Source organism: Fusarium proliferatum (assembly GCF_900067095.1).
Source record: "Fusarium proliferatum ET1 genome assembly, contig: FPRO_scaffold008, whole genome shotgun sequence".
NCBI lineage: Eukaryota > Fungi > Ascomycota > Sordariomycetes > Hypocreales > Nectriaceae > Fusarium > Fusarium proliferatum.
In genome coordinates this window covers 2,566,486-2,590,018 of record NW_022194797.1, presented here as the reverse complement: position 1 = coordinate 2,590,018, position 23,533 = coordinate 2,566,486, and the positions used below count along the sequence as shown (strand labels likewise).

Genomic DNA, 23,533 nt, shown 5'->3' with positions numbered 1-23,533 from the left:
ATCGTCAGACACTTTAGTCCATCTTGAGTAAGGCAGGTTATCGTCAGAGATGTCCACAAAGATGTCCTTGTCAGCATATTGTTCTGATGCGTGAGTCACAAATTGTTTCTCGAACATGAAATCGGAATCATCCTGTCTATAGTGATAGTCAGCTTGATAGTCCTAGACTTTCCATTTGAGGGGGAGTCAAACGGTGAATGAAGTCGCCTCTTTCTAGATGGCAGATGCCCAACGGCTGGAGCCATTGCTTCTCCACTGTGTCTGATGATGGGGATTGTTATCGATCCTGGGTTGTCCGGTAGTAACAGTCGTGCCTCAGATATCAAGTTGACGGTCCCTCGACATCATCCGTCTCTCGGATTCTGTTCAGAATCTCCAATGACTCATTTTGACTTCGGCCGTGAAGTAAGTCAACAACGGCCCGATAACTTGCAGCTTGACCTTTTTGGTCAGTATGTGAAGACGTATAGTGGCATTCCACCGATTTTTCTACACAGCGTCTGCATTGAGGCCGAGAAGCGTCACACTATCATCAGCCTTTCTGTCAGCTATCTTTCAAAACGGATGCGACGAAGTCAGGAGGGTTACCTTGACTTTTCGCTTTCGACAGCCTGCCAGTCCGTTAGCTTACAGGAGCGAAATGGAACCAGGGGTATGCTTCTCATGATACACTGATACCTTCACATGCCTGGCTTACCGCTTGACGTTTGCGTGGAAGCCCTGAAAAGTTTGATAGGGATGCTCTGGAGCTTACCCCGCCTTCATTAGCCGCTGGCTCTTTGGGTAAGATAAAGGGCAGTGGCCTCTCGGTAGGCGGCATTATTGTGGCCTAAGTTACGCCCTTTGCAATGAAATTCACAGAATGGAAAAATGGTTAAGGGTTTGGAAACTAAACAACGTTTATTGCTAACCCCTCTGCGTAGCGTGTTTGCCCTCTGAAGGCTGCAATTACAAGCTTCTAATTGGCTACCTAAGCGAGGCGCCAATGCCGACATGACGCAACTATGTGCTCAGGTAGAACCTATTGTACAAAGCGTAGATTGGTCACAACGAGCTTTCCAGCTTGAATTGAAAGAGCCTTGTGTTGTCTAATTGAAGTTGCCAGTCGGTTTGACCTTATCGAGCTCCTCAATCGCGCAGTGGGCTTGATCTGGCCAATCAGAGAGGGCTGGGCTGCTTCTCAAAGCGGAACAAAACCCATATCTGGGTCTTTTCGTCGTCTAAGACCAATGCTCAAATTTTAGGGTGGACATGAAGATATTTCTTCAATGCCTATAGAGGTTGTCTTTCCAGCGCTTGAGAAGGTGTTGCCTGTTGAATGCTGATATGTGTTTCACCAGCTGATGTTATATCAACCTCTAACATATTCATATAGCCCCAATCGTCCTGGAGATAGTACCATTCGTTAGGCACATACTCCATGCTCTGATTCACGTTACTAACGCCAAACACTGCAGTTGCAACAAAAGCTGATAGTGGAGCCTCCGACGCGACGGGCACGTTGGACTGATCACCCATGGCACCTGCACCAGAACACCGAATGGACGGGATCAACGTCTTCTGTGCGACTAGATTTGTGTTGGGATCTGCTTGAATCAGATAACCTCTGCGTCCTAGCTTCGCTTGATCACGGGCAAGGCCTTCTTTGAGGCGGATGCTTGGTGTCAGATCAACAATGCCACTGACTCCGCGTCGAGATTTGACCAGGACGCTAGCTTGCTCAGTAACATAACCTTCAGCGAACTGCCCGTGATGCTTAATCTTTGACGTGTCTTTCGCGGAAATATGATACCCCGCATCCGTGAGCGCGTCTACTGCGAAGGAGCTGTCCACCATTTCGAAGCTGTTAAACCACGGGATGCCATTGACTGCTCCAAGGCCTCTTATGTGATGGATACGGAGATGCCATCCCGGGTAGTGGTAAGTTAAAGGAATCAGAGTCGTCTGGATTGCTATGTCCACGCTCTCGACTGGTCTCCACGTGCTAGTAGTGGAAGGAAGATGACCACGGCCTTTTGCAGAGTGAATAAGTATAGTGTCGAAACGAACATCGACCGGCTGCGACCTGACCCTCCACGGGCCATCTTCATCCAATTTCACAGTCAAAGTGCTGTCGGGTGCAATTTGGTGGAGTTCCATGCCAGTTGGTACGCTGTATCCAAAGGCAGAAGAGTATGCGAACTTTCCATACTTGGCTTCTCTGGCTTTGAACATTTTAGTAGTCATCTGTCCCGCTGATAGAAGATAATGATGCTCTTCAGAGTGACATACTATCTGGTGAGGTGCTGGAAAGGTCCTTGCAGTGTCGGGGTGTCTGGCGCTTGGAATCACGCCATAGATTGGATGGGGTTCTTCTTGGACGGTCCAGAATAGGTGGTCTGATGGTAGCCCAAGCACGACGAAAGACTTCAAGCACCAGTACACAGACTGTCTGGAATTATAATCCTCTGACATGTACATGTTGGGGTATGCATAACCAATATTCATTGTACCGTCTGAATTGAAGATCTCTGGTTGTTTCGCCCACCATCGCAAGTGCCGCAGGAGAAGTCCCTTGATTGTACCCAGGCTAAGTCGAAGCTCGGATGAATGGACTTCGGAGAGAGCAAGAGCAGACCAGAAAGCTCCACAGGCGAATCGGTAAGTCATACTTCTACCGAAGGGGATAGCAGCACCGTTTGTGTCAAAGTATCTCCAGTACTCAGGCGCAAATTCTATCGCTTGCTGTCGATATTTCGCGACTCTTTTCACGTCATCTACTGCGCAGTGGACGTACAGTAGCTGTGCGAATTGGATGGCGAAACTTCCAGAGTAGTAATCTGCCTGCTTCCTGTCGTCCCCCCAAACACCATCCGACGACCATCCCTCTCCGAGATAGAACTGATCGAGCAATTCAAAGTCGGCATCCATGGCTTGTCTCGCTTTCTCTTTGTCGGACCCCAGTACCTTCGTCAGTGCCAAATTCACCAGAACTCGGAACCACCGCCAATTGTTTCGCGGCATATCAAACTTGTTAATTTGTTGCAACCATTGTTCCAGGTTCTTCGTAGACTCAGGGTTTAAGAATGACAGAATCACATGAGGTTCCGTCAGTAAGGCGAAAGCTATTGATTCCATTTCCACCATGCGCTGGTCAAAAGATCCGAGATGACCCCAGTATTCGGGATTCTCTGGATCGACACCAGCCTCAATGCCGCGGAGCCAGGAACGCAGTGAAGGGTCCGTGGACTTATCCACGAGGCTTGATATTGCCCATAGTGGACGAGCAAAACCTTCAAGCTGGGCGGCGACATCGTCAAAGCCCGCAGCAGTCGATGGAAACAGCTTCACGCGAGCGTTGGACTTGGACCTGTATTGCCCCAATGGTTTGATAATAGCGGTGGCTGCACGTATAAGATCATGACGATCCCGGAAGGGATTATCAGAAAAGCCGGGTAATCCAGGCATGGCAGGCTGATGGGCGAGACACGAATTATGATGTCGTCGAAGAGAAAAAGGGTGACCCAGATTACCAATCGTGATCAAGAACAATATGAGTTTTGAGAGAGCTGGATTAATTTAGATGAGCTCGGTGAATATTGGTCCGATTATCGATCCAGGTTAGCATAAGCCAATCACCATCAACGTGCGGGGATGTTCGGCACCTCGGGGTATCTCAAGCGGCCCCCGGGCTAAATAACTCGGGAGAATTGAACTCCCGTCTTCTCATCTTTGACACTCACATACAACTGTACGGCGTGCTTTCACTCTTTGCAAGGCGATAGGATGGATAACGACGACCCCACTCAGCCGGAGCAGACTGCTCAAGCCCCCGATGCAGGGCTTGCTTGCAACTGCTGTCGGAAACGTAAGCTTCGATGCTCACGGGAGACGCCAATCTGCGAACACTGTCGCAAGACAGGTATGGCGACATAATGCTCCTATTCACAACGAGATATCTGACAAGTCCTGCCAGGACAAGATTGCGTCTACGAGACAAAGCGCGCCAGACCCGGCATGAAAGGCGGCGCCATCGAAAACGTGCACAAACGGCTTGGTGCGGTCAGTGCCCATTTACCACGATATTATGACTGATCAGATATAAGATACATTGGAACGGACGATCTCAAAACAACAGAAAGAGTTAGAAACCCTTCGCGACAAAGAGGCGTCAACTACTCAGGCGAGCTCACGACAAGAAGCTGTAGATAGACAGAGTCTACTATCCTCTCTTGCCCGTGAGATTTGCAAACTCGGCAATCCTACCCTTACCGCTTCTCCAGAAGCTTCTATTGATTCGACATGTAAACGTCGTCGAACAGAAGAACATGTCGGGTATCGAGAAAGGTCTCAGTATGCCGTCAATCAGCCAGGTTTACCCGATGATGTCATCCTAGATCTGGTCATAGACGCGTACTTTCGGCAGATACACCCATGGATTCCAATGATACACGAGGCCCGATTTCGCCAAAGATGTCAAGATCATGGGGACGACCGATGTCTGCTCCCTGTCCTCCAGGCCATGATGTTAAGTGCCTCGTACCACGTTCCCAGGAGAGACATCGCCGAAATAACACAGAGTCTCATTGGCGACCAAGAAGCTGTGAGAGACTGGGTGGTATCCAAAGCTACCAAGAGTCTGACAGTGGAGAACCTACAGGCCCTAATAATTATTTGTTTTCGGGATGTAAGCTTATATTAAGTCCTTGATTGACTCTCATGACTGATTCGCCTTTTAGATTGGTGACGGAGAGGAGTGTCGAGCTTGGTCACTCATCGGTGCTTTGACTCGTATGGTTGAATATCTCCAACTCACAATAGAAAGCGAGGAAGCAGACCGCACTTCATTTTCTCAACCAAATACTTCCCTAAATCCGCCACAAGGATGGACAGAAGCTGAAGAGAGAAGAAGAGTCTTCTGGTGTGTCTTCAACCTAGATCGATTCTGCTCCTTCACCACAGGCTGGAATACTAGCCTTACCTCAGATGATGTAAACCGCCGATTGCCCTGTGACGGAATATCATGGAGGAAAGAAGAGTCTGTATCGACCCCATACTTTGGGATTTGGGATAAATCAGCCGCACGCATTGGAAACCCCATTGCGTTTCTCCCTTCACATTCTGCCACTGTACCAGCTACCACTGATGAAGGTGGTTTTACACCTTCCGAAGCAATGGCATCACCGGGAGTAGCAGCTTCTTCTGTTGATATGTCGACAGTCGGGGCTTTTGCGTATTGTATCGAGGCAACCGAGTCATTGAGTCGCGTCACGAGTTATTTCCTCCAGCAGAAAGTTAATATCAAGGATCACAATGATCTCGGTGGTTGGCTCACTCGCTTTAAGGAGCTTGACGTACGACTGGTACACTGGAAGATGCTTCTCCCCAAGAAATGGAAAGTGAATATTGCTCAGCAATCGCCAAGGATGGATCCAAACCTTACGCTAGCGCATGTCACGCACAATGCATCTATGATACTACTCCATCAGCCCATCGCCTTTCCTCCTCTAAACTGGACTTTCCGAACAAGACTACCAAGTTTCTGTAGCCTCGATACTTGCCAAGCGGCTGCTATCGAGATCGCCACCATAACGAATCATTACTTGCAGATTGCTGAGCATATAGGGCCTCTCAGTAATCAATATTCTTTTTGTGTATACCTTGCGGCCAGAGTTCTGCTTTTACTTTGGCGGTGTCATGCAACTGAATCTTTATCATCCGAGTTCTGGGTATTGATACAAAACCTAGAGACCATGGCTGAACGATGGGCGGGGCCCCATCAGCTCGGGCCTAAGGAGAATCTTGCATCCAAGTATCAGGCTGTTCTTGTTGACTTGCATACTCGATGCGTTCGAGAAGCATCTTTCAATATCAACCCTTCGGCTTATACAACAGAGGTTAAGCACTCTCGGTCAGTCTCAAAACTATTGAATGCGGCTCCGAGATTTCAAGGTCATCAAACCGTTAGACATCCAGCCGAAGAGAATGGGGGACCCTCATTCACGGGGAATGTATCAGCCAACGCGTACTACCCTGGTATGACTTCTAGCATAGCCAATGACCAAGAAGGGCAAAGATGTAGTGTAGGAAGCGGAGATTTGGGGATGATTTCCCAGATGCTCCTTGATACCGAGTTTATTGATATGGATCGCATTATTAGTTTTGATGATGGTATCTTTGGCACTGAACACGAGAGCGGGTGCTTCTGAAGGTTTGTAGTATAGTATAGTCAATGTAATTCTCATCTATTCCCATTGAATTCCAGCAACTACAAATGGCCAATTGTTTACAAAGAATCAGGGTTTGGTGTGTTGAGGGTCGCGAATGGCAGCAGTCGGCTTTCGGTGTAGCATCCACCGACAGCAGCAGCGGAACAGGATTTTCGTATAGAAGTCCAGTTCACAACTCGGCTTACGGTAAACTACGCCAGATTTTCCACAGACTTGGCAACTGTTAAAGCTTGTATATCCTCCGTTACCCGAGAAAATTGCCCCGACGCATTTGCCCCGAAGGCTTTTTGGTGACAGACCAGCCTCCAACTGGGGTGACCCCATGGGGACGGGCATGCGGGGTAATGCGGATAAGTACGCGATCGACAGATACAAGTAGACGGACAAGAAGATCATTGTAGTCAAGTTGCATCAGCTCATGTCTCAATCTAAGGGCATGATCTAAACTGCCCACATTGTAACAGTGTCACCTTGCATTCATCGCCATGAACTCTCAATCGAGGACGAACGATAGGCTCGAGACCCAGTCCAGGAATGAGGAGGTCGAGACTCGCCGAGATGTCGCTGGTAGCCCCGAAGAGATCCCTGAGCCAGTAATCAAGAATGGGGTTGTCGTCAGTTCGGCGACCAAGCCCAAGGCCAAGAGTGTCTGGCTCGCCTGGCTCTACATCTTCAATTGGTACCCTGGTCATTACAGCAAGGAGGAGAAGCGACTTCTCAGAAAGCTAGATCGTACCATTCTGCCCCTGATGTACGTCCGAGCATTCTTTAATTGAGACGATTGGCTGATGACTCGCTTTTAGTTGTTCTATGTGTGAGTCCTGACATGAAATTGGGATTTATTAGTAAGAGTAGCGCTAAGAGTTGATAGACTTCATCAAGTGGCTTGACCAGTCGAATATTAACAATGCTTATAACTCGGGTATGAAAGAAGAGCTTAATCTCAAAGGGATCGAGTCAGTAGGTCATATCCCTCTAAGTTTCAAGTCTGACTCGATCCAGGTACAACTTATTCTCTACCTTCTACAACATAGGCTAGCTGGTGATGGAGATTCCCTGCATGCTGCTCATTTCTCGTCCCAAATACGCTCGTTGGGTTCTGCCCATCTGCGAAACTCTCTGGTCCATTATTACCTTCATTCAGTGCCGGAACAACAGCGCACCGATGATATATGGCATGCGATTCCTTATGGGGCTGTTCGAAACTCCTGCTGCTACTGGCTCTTTATACGTTCTTTCATCCTGGTATCGGTCTGATGAGGTGTTCAAACGTGCTGGAGTCTGGTATGTTTCGAGCAATATCGGTGCCATGTTTAGTGGCTATATGCAAGCTGCCGCTCATGCCGGTCTCGACGGGAAGGGAGGCATGGCGGGCTGGTAAGTTGACGGGAATCCGTGCCCTATTTCTCGCGGCTCTCTGACTCTTGTAACTTCAGGCGCTGGGTCTTTATCATTGATGGCATCATTTCCCTACCTATTGCTATTGCCGGCTTTTTTCTCTATCCAGGTGTGCCTACTAGTCCTCGTGTCTGGTGGCTCAGTGAAGACGACCAAAAACTTGCTCAAGCACGTATGCAAGACGATGGGATGAGGAAGAGCAAGAAGATTGGCAAGAGGATGCTGAAGCGTGTCTTCCGTAAGTGGCACTTTTACATCGCTGTTGGCACCTATGTCTGGTGAGTGACATACTTTCTTGACACAGACCACTTTACCTCTTGTTCTAACGAAACCCCTAGCTTTCAACTGACTACTTGGGTTGCCGGCCAGATGATTGTCTGGGTAAAGTCTACTGGCCAGTACTCTGTGGAGATGATTAACATCCTACCAACTGGAGTCCAAGCACTGGCCATTGTGGTTGGTATCACTGTACCTTCGTTTGTTATGTTAGTTCGATCAGCCTTACCAGCCTCTACGTAGCGAGCTCACATTTTCTACAGGGTATATCCGATTTGGGTGCCTTTTTGTTTCGCAGGAACTGTCCTTCTCTTCTGCCACTCGACCCTTTTAGTTTGGAACATTCCTCTCGGTTTGCATTTTGCTGCATATTTCCTCCTTGGCATGAGTTCTTGCATTACCCCCATGATTTTCCCCTGGGTGCATCTAATCATGAAGGACGACAATGAAGCAAGGAGCTTTACTACTGGTGCCATGGTAAGTTGATCATTCCTGCAACCCATTGTTTCTCGAGATTAACGAGTGCTTAGATGACTGTCGGCTGGGCCTTCTTCACCTGGTATAACATTGTCGCGTTCCCCATCACCCAGGGTCCTCGCTGGACCAAGGGGTTCTCAGCAAACGTCGGTCTCACCTGTTGTTATCTTACTCTATTTATGGCAGGTCAATTTCTCTGGAGACGGGATATCAAAGCTGGCCTGTATAAGAGGGCTATTGAAGAAGAGGAGAATGAAGAGGCAGAGAATGAGAAGCTTGGGTCAGACAGTTTGGATGACAAGGCTACTAATCAACATGTTGGACAGGCTCATGTTGAGGACAAGAACGCCGAGGATGAGAGGATCAAGGAGATCAAGTAAGCCTGGCAGAACATTTGCAAATGCTGGTCGCTGTATCTAGGCACGATTATCTCTTGTGGGGGGGCTGTTTGAGGAATAAGAAAGGGCATAGCAGCAGGGTATATTGGATGAAGTTATAAATACACGAGGCTTTTCGTCGTTCGATGAATGCAGATTGCCTCAATGCCCAAATCTTCCTTGCATTAAGCCTTCCTGTCATAAAGTGGCTTGTGTTCTTCGTGAATGTTGTGTTCACACTCATAATCGACGTGTACAAATGCCCGCTCAACATCCCCAAGCCCTGCAAAGACGTTAGCATATTTGTCCGGTCTGCAAGGACAATAAAACAAATTTACCTTCAATCTTTCGCTGTAGTGACTGAGCAACATCATGGCTAATCTTGAGGGACGTTTGTTCATCCATGACTATATCAACCTCAACATAGTACTTTTGCCCGGCATGATACGCGCGGCACTTTCCTTTGTTAGTTATTTATGAGTGTATCTGGTGTTTCCGCTTACCGTCTCAACCATGGAGATCTGGTCGTCATGTGTTATGCTCATGTAGATTAGTTTGGCGATAAACTCCTGAGGCGCCGCCTTGCCGACCAACAGCCATATTTGCTCAAATGCATTAGAGATCCAGGAGAAGAGGATGAGAAGTGCGATGCAGATAGCACCGATAGGGTCCAAGTACCAGATGAACTTGTCGCCTACAACCGACATGATGAGGCCAAAACTGTTGACAGCAATGTCGTTGCGGTGGTCGATCTACCAGATGATCAGCAAAGTAGTCGCCACGGTCTACATCAGACTTACAAAGAACACATGAACCGATGGATACTTGCGGTACGTCATGCAATACAGCATGAGAGATGCCTTACTGAAGACTGGAACACCATCAGAAATTGCGTGTTGGGCCTTGGATGATCAACTCACTAGCAACACAAACAAATATAATGGGTATTAAGTGTAGCTCCTCAGACTCGGTCTTGCCAGTGCCCAATGTTCTGGCCGATTCTATCAGAAGCTGGACTGCGACGGTTGTCATGAGGGCACAGAAAAGGATGACGCCAATTGTTTCAATCCGCGTGCGACCCTAGGATACCGTCAGCAAGGCGTCGTTGACTTGGAAAATAACACTACATACGACAGGATATTTGTAGATGCTTGGTCGCGCTGCTAGCCATGAGGTGATGAGCATCACAAAAGATGACACAAGATCCATCTGCGCCAACGTTAGATCACATTGCTTGACGAGCAAGCGTTACTTACAAAAGCATCTGCTGCCGTGGCAAAAAGCTGTAAACCGAATTAGATGCCAGCCATTTTGAGAAGGATGTATAGTCATACCGCCAGTGATCCCGTCGAAATAGCGGCGTACAGTTGAATGACAAAAAGGCAAAAGTTGACTACAAAGGATGCGTTGACTGCAAACTTGATCTTGCCCGCTACTCGAGCCTCTTCTTCGGCCTGGGCCCTCTCTTCATCATCGACGCCAAGAAATTGGTCTATAAGCTTGTTCTGTCGGGTATAGTACTTTCGAAGCAATCGCGCATCGCCTTGTGGATAGTCATTCTTGATTTGTTCTTTTGTCACGTCTTGGCGTCGTCGGGATGTGAGGTCAAAAGGGTCGCTAACTTCCTCCATAATGGAGTGTTGGAATAAACACGTCGTGGAGGATGGTGCGCTGACGTTTGTGAGTAGTCTTCGATAGGGGTATTCTTCTAACCTTTTGGAAGCTTTTGCAAAACATATACAGCTCTTGGATATAAGCCACAGAAAACCGATTTCTTAGCAATTCCAGGAGGGGAGCTATCTAGATATACAAACAGCTGGTCAGACGAACTCAAAGCAGGCTTTTTCGGCCGTGTGGCTTTTATTGCGCCGAAGCAATGGTGGTCCATGATCTCGCTAGCTACGTGTTATAATGATCTGGAACCGTTGCACAGCAAGTAGATCTCGGCTATCCGGCACCGTAACGCGGGGGTAGATCCTAGCGAGCTAGAACCTGGTCCAACAACCGAAGCCAATAAGGCAGCCCCAAAAGGAATATTACACGGAGAAAATATGCCTAAGTTATCTTTGATTGGGATGACACAGTGGGTTTTTATTATGCACAGCCTGAATTCGAGAGATCTAACGTGTTATCAACGCTGTCATCAATTGGAGACTGTGGAATTGTGTTTATATAGCCATTACTTCTCTGCGAAACAAGTTGGTTTGTTCAATCGCGCCGCCGGCTTTGGCTTTAGGCAATGAGGCCAAGGCATTGAATACCGATATACTATATTTATTCTCTATTGCATGAGTATTAGAGCAAAGATTGTACTGAAATCACGATTTTGATAACCTCTATTGACTGTAAATACATGAAAGTAAAGTGGCAACAGGGTAGCTGATTTAAATAGGGGCTCATAAGTACAGTGTAAAACTTGGTCTACACCGCTTGTCAGGCACATAGTGAGTCAGATGGCCCTTTAGAAAAATCAAGAGCCTCGTAAAACAAAAAATCTAGAAGATCGCAAGACACCGAGATGTGAGATTGTCGTCATCTCCAAAACTTGGATGCATCACCCTTTGATTAAACGGGCCAAGAAGAAGCTTGATTGGAACAAACTACTCCTGATCTGGCCTAGATTCTGTGGAATGGTGGATCCGGAAACAAAGCTGTCCTATTACTAAGCGGTTTGACTGTTTCCGTCAGATCTAAATCTCACCGGGCAAATAATTGCCTGAAGCCCGAGCCCACCATTTGCAGATCGCTCTTTTTCCATCTCAGACCCCCTCTTCTGGGACTTGTCATGCTACAAAGAAGGAATAAAAACTCACTTGTGACAGAAGCAGTACATAACAACTCCAGGTAATAATTATTTATACTATTAACTATTAATAGGCAGACATATCCTTAATTGAGATAGACTTTATCTGGAATCTTAGTAACGCCGGCTAATTGTGGAGCAGACACGATTACGCGCTTGACGCGCTGATCAACCAAGTCAGCCTAATGTGATTAGCGTACGGAGTACGGATAGTACATGCTAACGTCGGTGTGGTCACCGTGCCCAGAGGCCAGTATTATGTGGGCAGCAATGAATCTCCGGCGAGAAGGCTCCGTTGGGATGGAACAAAACCTGCAATCGCCTGTCACTTGATTCGTTCTGTTTGCCATCTGTTACACCCTTATCTCGTCTGTTTATTTCGTTTCTGCCTTCTTATTATTAATACATAACATGTCCGGCCAGACAGACAAGATCGCTATGAGTTCAGTTCATACTCGCGCTCATGTCCAAGGCAAGGATGTCGAGGCTCAACATGATATCGACGATCCTTTGGGTCTTTCCGCACACATCAAGCTCGAATCCGACATGCCCAGAGCCAATACCTCACGCAAACGTCATCTAGGCCTTAAGAAGAATCACCCGCTCCAGGAGTTCTATGAAACGCAGAATCAGAGCATCCGGGCAATGCTCAAGTCGGTAGAGGAGCACGAGCAGGAGGTTACAGACGCTCACGGCGCCAACACACTCATGTATGGCATCTGCGTCAAAGGTTCTTTGATGGCCAACATCATACTCTCGGGTCTCCAGCTGTATGGCGCTATCTCATCCAGCTCCCTATCGCTTTTCACTACCATGGCCGACTCTGTCTTCGACCCCATGTCCGGCATCATGCTGTACATGGCACACCGGGCCGTCAACAAAGTTGATCCGACTAAATACCCCTCAGGCCGAGCCCGCATCTCGACCGCTGGCAATATCGTCTTTTCTTTCATCATGTTTTCCGTCTCGCTGGTCCTCATCGTCATGTCTGCTCGTGACCTCGCTGCCGGATCAGAGGAGGAGACTAACAAGTTTCATTTGCCCTCGGTCATTGCCGTGACTGTCGCCTTTGCTACCAAGCTGGGACTTTTCTTCCTGTGTTGGACTGTGAAAGACATCTATAGTCAAGTTGACATCCTCTGGCGCGATCATCGAAATGATCTCTTTATTAACGGCTTCGGTATTCTCACATCTGTCGGTGGCTCTAAATTGAAGTGGTGGATTGATCCGATGGGTGCCATCATCTTATCCGTTCTCATCGCTGGCCTCTGGCTCCATACAGCCTACGATGAGTTCCAACTAATGATCGGTGTCACTGCAGATAAGGATCTCTTACAACTTATCACATATATCTGTTAGTGAGCCTCTCCAACGATTGATAGCATGAATGCTAACTATTCAGCTATGACGCACTCGCCGCTTATTCAACAGGTCGATACAGTCAGGGCCTACTATTCGGGCCCACGGCTTGTTGCAGAGGTTGACATAGTTATTGATCGCAATGAGCGAGTCGAAATAGCACATGACGTGGCGGAGGATCTTCAGATTAAGCTAGAGAAGCTTCCTGTCATCGAACGTGCCTTTGTGCACATTGACTACGAAACTAGCCATAAGCCAGTAAGCTCATTGCGTTATGCCTATACAAGTCCCCTTTTGCTAACGAGTGTAACTAGGAGCATTATCTGAAAAAGCTCATGTAACAGGAGCTGCGTGACTTTTTAAGAGTCTCAGTGTAGGAGTTTATAGTGAAAATAAAACTATAGATGCTCGCACTATAGAAGATGAACCATATTGATCATTCGGTAGTGCTTGCTTTTGAGATCTTAAAAATAATGGGGAAAGCAAGGTTTTGAACCACGCATGGCAGGAATTTCTGCCCAAATCTATTCACCAAGGCAGCTTCCAACTCCAGTCTTTCCCGGTCGTTGTTAGTTTAGTGTTTGATGACCATCAGCCAGGAGTAGATGAGTTGGAATCTGGAGTTTCAGGTCAAAATTTAATGGTACACGCCTGACAGGCGTCTGTTCGGTGCTTACATCTATGCAATAGGTTCTCGTGGAAGGGCAGAGGAGTATGGAGGCTGGATCCCGCGTTGTTTGGACATTGAGGCTAATTGTGGACAGCGGGGAGGATAGAAAACTTTATTTAAAAAGCATTGCTATTTTGTATAGAACACGAGTGGAAATTGAAGCACTGACTATATGCGGAGTCCGATGTTCAAAACCCCCCAACTCCGTAATTTCCTTCCAGCTCACTCCTAATAGCGAAATTGGAGCACAGAGACTATATTCTATCCTTCCGCCCCTGGTATTGTCTCAAAAGTTGCTTCCCATAATCATTGCCATTTGGGGTTCTAACCAGAGTGTGAATGTGAAAGGGAAGAGGCTCCTTATTGTTGAGAAAGACGCCAGAATGATGATCAAACTCAACCATAATGACTGGAGAATGCACTTTGTAGTAAAAGGCATCCCTGTCTCCAAATCCGCCAATCCAGCAGAACCACGTGTCATCCCAGTGGCTAGCAATTTGTTCCAGTTGGGAGGCCAGTGCGTTCTCCGGGAGGTAGTTCAGACTTAGTTCGACCAATTTGCGGACGGCGTCTTGTTGAGGCTCGGAGAATGTTGTGACCCTGACACCCTCATATGGGACTATGCGATTGTCCTGGAAAGCACCTCCGAGGTGTCGCTGATCTGCTCGGTGCCATCGTTCTGGTGGGTACTCATCGCCACTTAGCTTCTTGTAGATCTGAACGTCTTTCTGAACCTCGGGATCAAGCAACTGCATGAGGCCAAGGGCAGTCTGTTCTTGATCAACGAAAAGCTCAAGACCCTCATGAGGACCTGCGTCAATAATATTTGGCTCAGCGCCCATAAAGACAGGTGATACCACCATCTGCGTTCCGACCATGAAGAAATTCATGCAGAGGTGGTGGCCGAATATCTGCCAGCCCCATGGCTCTTCTGGAGAAGGTGTCCCGAAGATGACAAAGTTATACGAGTTCTCGTTTAGAACCTTAGTGCCATTGACTACCTCGCCGAGAAATTGATTGACCTTCATACAGCCATGAGCCTTTTCATAGCCCTTTGCTGAGAGGCTTGATTGCATGAGACCATGCAAAGCTGCGATAAGATCCTTTGAGGCTTCTTCCAGTCGAACACCATGCTTGAAGACATATATCTCGGGGTTCATCCAAAAGCGCCATTCTGGTGCATCGACTGGTCTGAGAAGTTTCTCTCTCTCTTCTTCTGATGCAACATTGATGGCGTTCTGGGCAGCCCTGACAGCATTTTTTGGCGCTCCGAAATTCTCGATTTTGTTTGCCAGACGGAACAGGTTGGGAATTACCTTTCCATCTGTTGTAATACCCTTATAAGGTTGGCCGTACCGTTCCTTCCAAGCCTTCATCCATCCCATCATGAATGGCTCAGAGCATCGATGGTTAGCCCACTGGTAAGTGTCGGACTCTGCCAATTGTATGCTTCTTGGGATATCCGCAGGCGGGATATAATTGCGGAATCCTGCAGGAGAGCGAATTTGTGTCATGTTTTCGGTGTCGACACGAATCAATGGGGAAGAGGTCTGTGACGATTATGGCAATGAAGAAGCCTCACTATGGTATGCGCACGTGGATGACACAGATGGGGACTGAGGGAGTGAGTAAAACGAACTAATCATCACTCTTACTGTGGACGTTGTGTTTTAAACAGGCTCGTTATGAGCTCGCAGGAGCTCTCGTTCACTACAAGACCAAGGCCTGCCAATTTCTGATCAGCTCATAATTCTGAGCCCTCGGCAGCGGCCGGAACACAGACGGAAAGGGTGCTACTGTCCAGAATTGAGAAGTCGCCAAGCTCTCACGGACATGTCGCGTTTTTGCTTCCGTTCCGAGGTAATCACTACGGCCGAATTCTTGACACTCAAGCGAATAGGTGATTGTCCCCACGCACCAACTGAGACGCGCGGTCGGTAGCGCGTTACGACTTGGGCGTGTCCACAACGCGTTGTTCCGAAATCCCGCCAATGCACCCCGCAGCCACGGAAGCGAAGGCAGCAGCGATGCCCGATGTCTGTTTGCCTTATGCATACCCTGTACTTGATAGAAATTTTATTAACATAACCTTCAGTCTTTATGTATTGTATTACTTTTTATAATTTACTGCTAAGCAGTGAAATTAATTATAGAGGTATTGACAGCATTGTAATTGTTATAATATAAATTTTAAGAATACTAATAGACTTGAACTCCGAATAAAACGTATCAAATAAATGGCTGTTACATATTCAAGATATAAGAATATAAAACAAGATCGATAATATAATTATCTTACAATGAGTTCCAAACACCCACATAATCCACTTCCATATTTACTGAGGGCCCATCAATGGTAGCATTGTTTGGCGGGCCAGGCCAGTTTCCACCGACGGCCACGTTGAGCAGCAGGAAATGCTCCTTATGCGCCAGCTTCACCCAGCTTGGCTCGTCCCCAACAGTCGCACCTGTGACATTGAAGATCTTCTTTCCATCCAGGAACCAGTTGAGCGACTCGTCCCGCCAAGATGCATTCTTTCCCTCGCCGCACATGCTCCTGTCGACCATGAAGCCTAGCGTATGGAACTCGCCCCTGGAAAAGTCCCTGCCTCCGCTTCCAATTCCGCTATACTCATTACATGGACCACCAGGAGCAAACCCGCAGTGTATGGTTGAATACATCCTTGATTCGCCATTTATCGCCTCGAGAATATCCCACTCGGAAGCCATCGGCCAGTTTGTGTAGTTACCTCTGAACTCGCTGCCCAAAGCCCAGAAGGCGGGCCAGATGCCTTGCATATTTGAGGCTGGCGCTCCACCGAGTTTGAGGCGCGCTTCAACAAGCAACTTCCCTCCTTCTTTAGCAACGAAATCACTTCGCTGAGTCTCGATCCTCGCCGATGTCCATTTACCCTTCTTGAGTCGCGGGGTAATAGCCAAATTGTGGTCTTTTGTTATGTGTATGTTGGAAGGGTCGTTGGTATAGGTTTCGAACTCGTTGTTTCCCCATCGCTCTGCTCCGCCTGGGTACGAAGTTCCGAGATCAAAGATCCAGTTGGAGGATGAGGGAAGTGATCCTGGAAAGCCGACGAATGTTTCAATGAATGTTGGAGCAAACCCGGGTTTGATGAGTGTAGTGATTTTGGAAACGGGGGTAGCCATTGCGGTGGTTATCACCATGAGGGTTAAAAAGAGTGACTTCATGATGAAGATGATTGAGAGAGTGACTGAGAAAAAAACAATGTATACAAAAGAGAATGGTGTAAAGAAAAGCTTCGCCGAAGAGGGGGCAAGTCTCGATATATAAAATATATTAATTGCATTTTTAGAGATATATAAATATAGTTTTAATTACATAGAGTTTAATTACAAAAACGTAGTATTTTAGTATCAATCAAATAAAATGCCTCTCTTTCCATTAGTAGTTAAAGGTAATTAAGGTTTACTGGCATAATCCCTACTTGTAGAAGAAGATCTCTCCCCTCCTTTAGTTCAGTAAGGGATAACCTTCGGCAGATAAATCTTAGCCGGATAGCGCGGAGTATTGTGAACCTTGATCTTACCAAACTTCTCTAGCTAGACCTGACACAATGACGCCGAAATCACCGCCCCCAGGCTATCGACTGTCTGCACCCTCCCGATCACCTAACCTGGCCAAATTTCGAACGGAGCTGATGGCCAAAGCGATGAACAATCGCGATCAGAATCATGCTTGCCGCCACAATGCAAGCTTGAGTCCCAAAGCTTACATCGTAGCCAACCTTGGCTCCCCACGGCTGCTGGTAGTAACCAACGCTAAAGCCACTCAAAGCTCGGAACACGTTAGTCAAGCCACAGACTTCTGCAGGAGCAGATGGGTACGCATCCAAGAGGTATGAAGCAACGGCGACAGATGTGAGCATGATTCCGAAAGCATGCATACCCCATCCTACGACGATTGCTGCGACAGAGAGATGCTTATGCAGGGCTTGTCCCATCAAGACCAGGCCGGCGATCATGGGGACAGCCGAGATGTAGATGGTCACAAGACGAGCCTCGGGCTCAAAGACACCGTTGTGCTTTTGAACATAGCGTCGAGTAAGGTGATCGTTGAAGAAATGACCAAATATCTCGCCTAGGAATACGCCCACGATGGGGGCAAAGTGTAGGTATCCCAGCTGGGTAAAGCTGTAGCCATAACCTCCCATAGCCTGAGGAAGACCGAAGAGAATGGCAGTCGAGATATTAACACCGATCGCCCATGCAAAGCACATGAAACTAGGGACATTTTGTTAGTCCTTGGGTTGTTACAGAAGAGAAGCATAACAAACTTACTAAGCAGCGAGTACAAGGAGAATAACAGGCTTCGATAAGATTAGGAGAACTCTCTTGTAAGCATCGTAAACAGACTCGAAGTATTCAGAATGATGCTTGACCTGCCATAGACCAGTAAGCCGAAGTAGCCGAGAGAAGAAACCTTGGCCTCGGGATGGCTGAGCAGATGAAGGCAAATCACGACTGTACCAAGTCTCATCCAAAAAAGCCAATATGAGAAGCAAGCTGATGCCATTGACCCCGACCCCCAGCCAAAAGGCATCCTGCCATTGATGGGTCTCACCAATGACAAAGTTGGCAAGTAGTGGGCCCCAGTACGGAGATGTGATGTACATGAAAGCCCAAAGGCCGATCTTTCGAGCTCGTTCATGGAAGAAGAAGATATCTTTAATGAAGGCGATCGCGATCGTCTGGCCAGATGTAAGGAAGAGGCCTTGAATGGCTCGGACGCCCATGAACATCTCGAAGTTGGTGGAAACGGATGAAAGGATCGAGAAGATCAGACCGAGGAAGGTGGACCAAAACAAGGTCGGTGCTCGTCCAATGATGGAAGTCATGGGAACCCAGATCAAACCACCAATGGCCCTGGGAACAAATGAGTAAACGTCATGACGAGAAGCAAGGTAAGGGCTGCTTACATCATGAGGACGTTGATGCTGTTATTATGATTAACCGAGTTTGGAGACTTGTGCCATTCGGCAGCCTGAAGAATGACCGGGGCGCTACCAGCAGCAGATGTAAAATCTGAAGTGAGAGCAGCCCACGCCACAACCAGAAGAATGAGGTGCTTTTTTCGCGATGACCAGTTCAAGGGGTCGTTGGGATCGTCCGTCGGCTGGGGCAAAAGCACGGTCTAGATTGAATGCGACTGTCAGCAGTCATGGCAGCCTGTGAATTGCAAGACTTACATGTCCATCTTCAGCAAGACGCAGAGAGGTCCCTTCAGTACATTCAACCTGGAGGAGAACTCCAGCTTCAGCTCGAGCCTCTGGCGGGAACTTGTCTATAACGCGAGAGCCGTCTGACTTCTCGTCGTTGGAAATGTGCTCGACCTCAGGCTTCTCCATGATGGCTTTGAAGTCGTGTATGGTTGCTGATGGAAGATCTCGAGCTTTGCAAGTCGAATGCTGCGGGACATTGATGCCGCCAACTGTCTATACAAATACAATTTGCGTTGCTAAAGTCATGGCAGTCTAGAACAAACGCAGGCTGGAAGTTCCGAAATTGCGAAATCCGGGGCCCCGTGGGGTAGAGTTGGCTTCCCGTTGTGTGACGGGGAAGCCAAAGGCTAGCTCGGCTAGCCTGTTCAGAACTTCTGGAGAGCCCCTTGACTTCCGGCGACCCGGCCAGTCCAGAGCGCCAAGCTCAAATCTTGTCTCCGGTGTGCGCCACCACATCTCTAGTACCTAGTACCTAGTGAGGTCTCTGGCTTGATGGAACGCACTTGAATGCAGTTCCTTCTACGTTATACCTGTAAGTACTTCACATGCAGGACGTCATTGGTGTCTGATTTGGGTGACTCTTGGTAAGTTGCTAATCTGAGACTGTTTTTCACCAGACTGATGATCCAGGGTCTGTAAAAAGGTAATCAAGACGCGGGGATCGCTTATCTTGAGGCGAAGCGGCCACGAGGCCAGACGACTGTGGACTGCCACACTAACATAGCATGTGAGCCAAGAGTACTAGGATCTATTCAACACAGTTGTACACCAATTTCTAGGCGGAATAGCAATTCCGGCTTGCGAATAGGTGCACAATGGAAAATCCGATGCCACGTACAGTATTTGCACGTTCATCATACGGAGATCGATCAATGGTCAGGATCGCTGGATGCCAACAGAAATATTTCATGATGGTTGTCAACTGAGGGCAGCGAAGGAGGAGCATGAGTCCAAGTCAGGTGGTGAATTTGAAGTCAACAGGCCATTTTCATCGAGTGGAGGGACAAAAGATTGCTAGGACATGGCGATGCAAAAGCTGGGTCTGAATAGAGTAATTCACAGCTTGAGATGCGTCGCTGCAAATAAATAAGATAAACTGTAATTGTATGAGAAAACGCGATTGTTGACGGTAAGAGAAGAAGAAGTCAACGCGATTCAACACTGCAAACATTATCATACTAAAAGAACACAAATTGGAGTTGTACGTGGAACGCAAACTCTTCAATCGCAGCCTCAGACTTTCACTGCCAGATCCTAATTCTCAACATGCCCGTTCTGGAAACCATTCTCAAGCCCATTCTTCAACCCATCGTGGTTGACACCATTAGTCGCTACACTATTCTGCTCCTTCTTGACCTTTGCCTTCATCAGAGTGACGGCATCATAAGGATGAGGAGCAAGACTGGCCTGCGCAGTCTGACCCTTATTCTCAGCTCGCAAGACATCCGCATACGGCAAAACACCCGCATTCTCAAAGGCGCGGAAAGTCTCGACGTACGTGTCGTAAGTATCGTCGTAGCGCTTCCAGCCAAACTTGCGCGCTTTGCCTACGCTGCCAATGGTCAACCAGGCCTTTCCGACGGCCCAATCGAAGAAGTCCCAAGTACCCCACTCGAAAGCTTTGAGTTGGCCGCCGTACTTGGCTACTACTCTCTCCCATACTTGCTTCTTGTCCTTATGCCACTCAGTCATGAGGAAGTTGTTCTCCATACGCTGTTGGTCTCCCTCGGCTGCCCACTCGGTGAACTCGGGAACCTGAAGATAGTTAGTCACAGGAAAACAAGGGTACACGTGAATTGACTTACCTCGATGCCAAAATATTTGCCAAGCTTGCCCCAAAGCTGTTTCCAGACAAAGACGTCGCCATTCTGGTGGTTAAATGCCTCGTTCTCGGTGTGCTCGTCAGTGACAGCCCAAACACTCAGATCAGCGATGCTGGGAGCGTAGGAGGAATCATCGACGCATTGGTTGAAGAAGAACTTGTTGCCCGGGAACATGGGTGGTACTCCCATCTCGCGGCAGATCAACATGTAGATCGCCAATGTGAGCGCCATAGACATGCCGTTTCCTATAATTGGAGTTAGCTAGCTATTACGCTGTTATCGCTGGCATTACAGCCATACCTGCAGGTGTATAGCCGATAATGGCATTCGGGCGGATGATGTTCCAGTTCCAGGAGCGCTTGGCTGCCAGAGTAGAGAGAAAATCTTCCTGCGGATAGTAAAAGTTCTCGCCTTTGTCCTCGTACCGGCCCATTTCTTCATGAAGAGGGACTTCAGTTGGTCCAAGGTGCGGACCATAATACTAAACACTCTCATTAGTCCGCGACAAGAGATGGTTGAGTGACATTTACTGACCTTTCCGCCGGTTTGGAGACAGACTCGCTGCAGTGTGCTTGCTGCAACAATATCTATAGCGACGAGAAAGTTGTGAAACAAAGGAATGTTACTATCGCGCAGCTTGGCAAAGTCGGCTGTGTGAACGTAGGACGTGAAGAATGCGTGGGTAACGTCGTGGCACAGAGGTGCCATACTTTGGATCAACTCTTCTACGGGGTTCAAAAAGTCGAGAGCAATGAACCTGATTCGGTGGTCTTGCCATAGGCTTTGCTTGGGAACTCGTCGGGATGTGATAATGATCTTGGACCTGCGTAACCCTCGTCAGTTATGCCCTTTTGACACTATGGGCTGAGGGACTCACCATTCGGACTCTGGCTTGCGGATAAGGTGCTCAATAATGGCATTACCAGTGATACCGTTGGCACCCGTAACGAAAGCGACTTTCCCTTTAGCAGGAGCCATGATTCTGAATGTGTAATGCGTATGATAGCCTGATAGGTAAAATGCTAGAAAGTTTAGATAGACAATCAAGGTGTATATTGGTAACTGTAAGTCTACCTTTTATTTGTATAGATTCGATGGAGCTTATCATGAGCTCTGCGGAAGTAAAGGAATAATGCCCGGAGCTTGGTGCTCAGCTTACCTGTCAGAGGCCGGAATTCTCGCCTAACCCGAGCTCCTACGATCGCCGACAACAACTAATAGTGTGCGGAGTATGGACGGAATGTCGGCGGAAGCTTAGCGCAATAGAACCTAGAACAATACACGCGATAGAAGGAATTAAGCAAGAAGTGTGTCATCCACTATTCCCACTTGGCTCAAGCATATCAAGTTATTCAACTTTCACTTCAATCATAGAGAAAGAACCAGAGCTTGACGGAACGTACGACATAATTTTGGACGTAATGCACTATTCCAAGATACCTATACTACAGTAACAACAACAAATACAAGAAGACACAATCTAGCTTCTACTTCAGACACCAGTAATTGGCAAGGTCCAGCGCAACTTCGCTCAAACGCCCATCTTGGCATACAGCTTCTTGTGTTGCTCAAGAATCAGAAGCGTCAGGATAGTCTGAGGCCCAAGACGCAGAAAGCTAGGAACCCATCCTTCAAAAACCCACGATGGACTTTCAGGCAAGATTGATCGTTTTATGATCTGCCATACATGTTCCCCATTTGTTGAGCCCATAATGCGAGTCTTGACCACGTCTACAGGCGAGCAAACAGTTGTCGCTACAACACCAGCAAGGGAAGAAGCCACTAGATGAGTTATGATGTCATCATCCATCCCAAATGTCCTTATGCATGATGCCTTGGCCATGTCGTAAGAAGCCAGCTGCGAGGAGTTCATGAGAGATGCACGAAGGGCGTTGGTGCCTACTCCACGATAGAGAGAACTTAAACCCTCAGTCCTGGTGATATGTGTTATACCATAAAACACATGCTTGTAGTTCCTTTGCTCTGCTAGCGGTCTTGTCATGTCAGACTGCATCCGCACGTTGACAATGTCTGCTGGGTTACCAACAGAGCTGATAAAGAGAACAGCACCATGGGGGAGTGAGATGTCCTAGTATCATGACTGAGACGTAATTTGAGATCCTCATAGACTCCGAAGCGGATGGTTGAATAGGTGAATTGTCTGAGAATGGCTGCACTCAAGCCAGCATAAAGACCATTACAGCCCTCATTGGTGATGACACGAGCGGTCATCCCTGTCATAGAGAGCCGAGCTGGCGTGATTGCGGACTGTATACGGACTTTTACTGCAAGTATGTGAGTAAAATGACGCTCAGCGAGTGTAAAGTCCGACCTAGGTCCAGCGGATGGGTGAGCAAGGTAGCCATTGCGCTGGCGCTGCCTCCAAACCAGAAGAGATACTTGTTGGAAGAAGGCGACGAGGCATCCAACGACGAAGGCTTCATCGTAATCCTCATTTTATTAGACTTGAGAACATAATCTTCTTCTTCTTGAGTAGAGAGGTTTGACATGTGTCTTGACGATGTTTACCCGAGGAACGAGAAAGGGAAAATGGTTCACAATAACTTGAACATAAACATCAAACAAAATTACGAAAGGGTCGGAAGTCCAGTTGTTCTCGCCAATGGAAATGTAAATCACTCTTTATTTTGCTTGCTTGCTAACATCGTAACGCGACACAAGATGAAGTGCACTGCCAAACTTAGGAACGGCATTATACACAATTCTGCCGAAGGTTTGTCCAGGAACGAATGACGCCCTCCGCGCAACGGCGGATTCCTTAGAAAATCACTTCTCGAGTCCCTAAGATCAGACTGCCCTTGTCTGAATATGGACAGTCAACGGTGGTTGTTGTGTGGCTGGCAGAAATTCCGAAATCCCGAAAAG

The 23,533-nt window shown here is 47.8% G+C and overlaps 10 protein-coding genes across 10 annotated transcripts; 3 read left to right on the top strand and 7 right to left on the bottom strand.

The window, feature by feature from the left end:
- Positions 1 to 1,272: 1,272 nt before the first annotated feature.
- FPRO_14744 (uncharacterized protein) lies at positions 1,273 to 3,447 on the bottom strand (the record flags this gene model as incomplete). Its single annotated transcript, XM_031219805.1, has 1 exon — positions 1,273 to 3,447. One exon carries the CDS (start codon positions 3,445 to 3,447, stop codon positions 1,273 to 1,275), a length of 2,175 nt encoding a protein of 724 aa, XP_031085526.1.
- A 318-nt stretch (positions 3,448 to 3,765) lies between these two features.
- Positions 3,766 to 6,188, top strand: FPRO_14743 (uncharacterized protein; the record flags this gene model as incomplete). The annotated part of the gene is made up of 4 exons (XM_031219803.1): positions 3,766 to 3,901; positions 3,956 to 4,036; positions 4,086 to 4,666; positions 4,719 to 6,188. 4 exons carry the CDS (start codon positions 3,766 to 3,768, stop codon positions 6,186 to 6,188), a joined length of 2,268 nt encoding a protein of 755 aa, XP_031085525.1.
- Positions 6,189 to 6,694: 506 nt separating this feature from the next.
- On the top strand, positions 6,695 to 8,740 carry FPRO_14742 (uncharacterized protein; the record flags this gene model as incomplete). The annotated part of the gene is made up of 8 exons (XM_031219802.1): positions 6,695 to 6,960; positions 7,013 to 7,023; positions 7,081 to 7,169; positions 7,249 to 7,586; positions 7,646 to 7,885; positions 7,946 to 8,092; positions 8,147 to 8,360; positions 8,414 to 8,740. The coding sequence occupies 8 exons, from the start codon at positions 6,695 to 6,697 to the stop codon at positions 8,738 to 8,740; spliced, it is 1,632 nt and encodes a 543-aa protein (XP_031085524.1).
- A 182-nt stretch (positions 8,741 to 8,922) lies between these two features.
- On the bottom strand, positions 8,923 to 10,368 carry FPRO_14741 (uncharacterized protein; the record flags this gene model as incomplete). Its single annotated transcript, XM_031219801.1, has 8 exons — positions 8,923 to 9,020; positions 9,076 to 9,193; positions 9,241 to 9,489; positions 9,538 to 9,608; positions 9,658 to 9,817; positions 9,869 to 9,946; positions 9,994 to 10,020; positions 10,072 to 10,368. 8 exons carry the CDS (start codon positions 10,366 to 10,368, stop codon positions 8,923 to 8,925), a joined length of 1,098 nt encoding a protein of 365 aa, XP_031085523.1.
- Positions 10,369 to 11,951: 1,583 nt separating this feature from the next.
- Positions 11,952 to 13,240, top strand: FPRO_14740 (uncharacterized protein; the record flags this gene model as incomplete). Its single annotated transcript, XM_031219800.1, has 3 exons — positions 11,952 to 12,894; positions 12,943 to 13,157; positions 13,214 to 13,240. 3 exons carry the CDS (start codon positions 11,952 to 11,954, stop codon positions 13,238 to 13,240), a joined length of 1,185 nt encoding a protein of 394 aa, XP_031085522.1.
- A 583-nt stretch (positions 13,241 to 13,823) lies between these two features.
- On the bottom strand, positions 13,824 to 15,083 carry FPRO_14739 (uncharacterized protein; the record flags this gene model as incomplete). Its single annotated transcript, XM_031219799.1, has 1 exon — positions 13,824 to 15,083. One exon carries the CDS (start codon positions 15,081 to 15,083, stop codon positions 13,824 to 13,826), a length of 1,260 nt encoding a protein of 419 aa, XP_031085521.1.
- A 781-nt stretch (positions 15,084 to 15,864) lies between these two features.
- Positions 15,865 to 16,773, bottom strand: FPRO_14738 (uncharacterized protein; the record flags this gene model as incomplete). Its single annotated transcript, XM_031219798.1, has 1 exon — positions 15,865 to 16,773. One exon carries the CDS (start codon positions 16,771 to 16,773, stop codon positions 15,865 to 15,867), a length of 909 nt encoding a protein of 302 aa, XP_031085520.1.
- A 437-nt stretch (positions 16,774 to 17,210) lies between these two features.
- On the bottom strand, positions 17,211 to 18,950 carry FPRO_14737 (uncharacterized protein; the record flags this gene model as incomplete). The annotated part of the gene is made up of 4 exons (XM_031219797.1): positions 17,211 to 17,826; positions 17,884 to 18,468; positions 18,522 to 18,736; positions 18,792 to 18,950. The coding sequence occupies 4 exons, from the start codon at positions 18,948 to 18,950 to the stop codon at positions 17,211 to 17,213; spliced, it is 1,575 nt and encodes a 524-aa protein (XP_031085519.1).
- Positions 18,951 to 20,078: 1,128 nt separating this feature from the next.
- FPRO_14736 (uncharacterized protein) lies at positions 20,079 to 21,625 on the bottom strand (the record flags this gene model as incomplete). Its single annotated transcript, XM_031219796.1, has 5 exons — positions 20,079 to 20,579; positions 20,630 to 20,892; positions 20,948 to 21,128; positions 21,182 to 21,470; positions 21,525 to 21,625. The coding sequence occupies 5 exons, from the start codon at positions 21,623 to 21,625 to the stop codon at positions 20,079 to 20,081; spliced, it is 1,335 nt and encodes a 444-aa protein (XP_031085518.1).
- Positions 21,626 to 22,178: 553 nt separating this feature from the next.
- Positions 22,179 to 23,091, bottom strand: FPRO_14735 (uncharacterized protein; the record flags this gene model as incomplete). Its single annotated transcript, XM_031219795.1, has 3 exons — positions 22,179 to 22,641; positions 22,695 to 22,932; positions 22,980 to 23,091. 3 exons carry the CDS (start codon positions 23,089 to 23,091, stop codon positions 22,179 to 22,181), a joined length of 813 nt encoding a protein of 270 aa, XP_031085517.1.
- Positions 23,092 to 23,533: the final 442 nt, after the last annotated feature.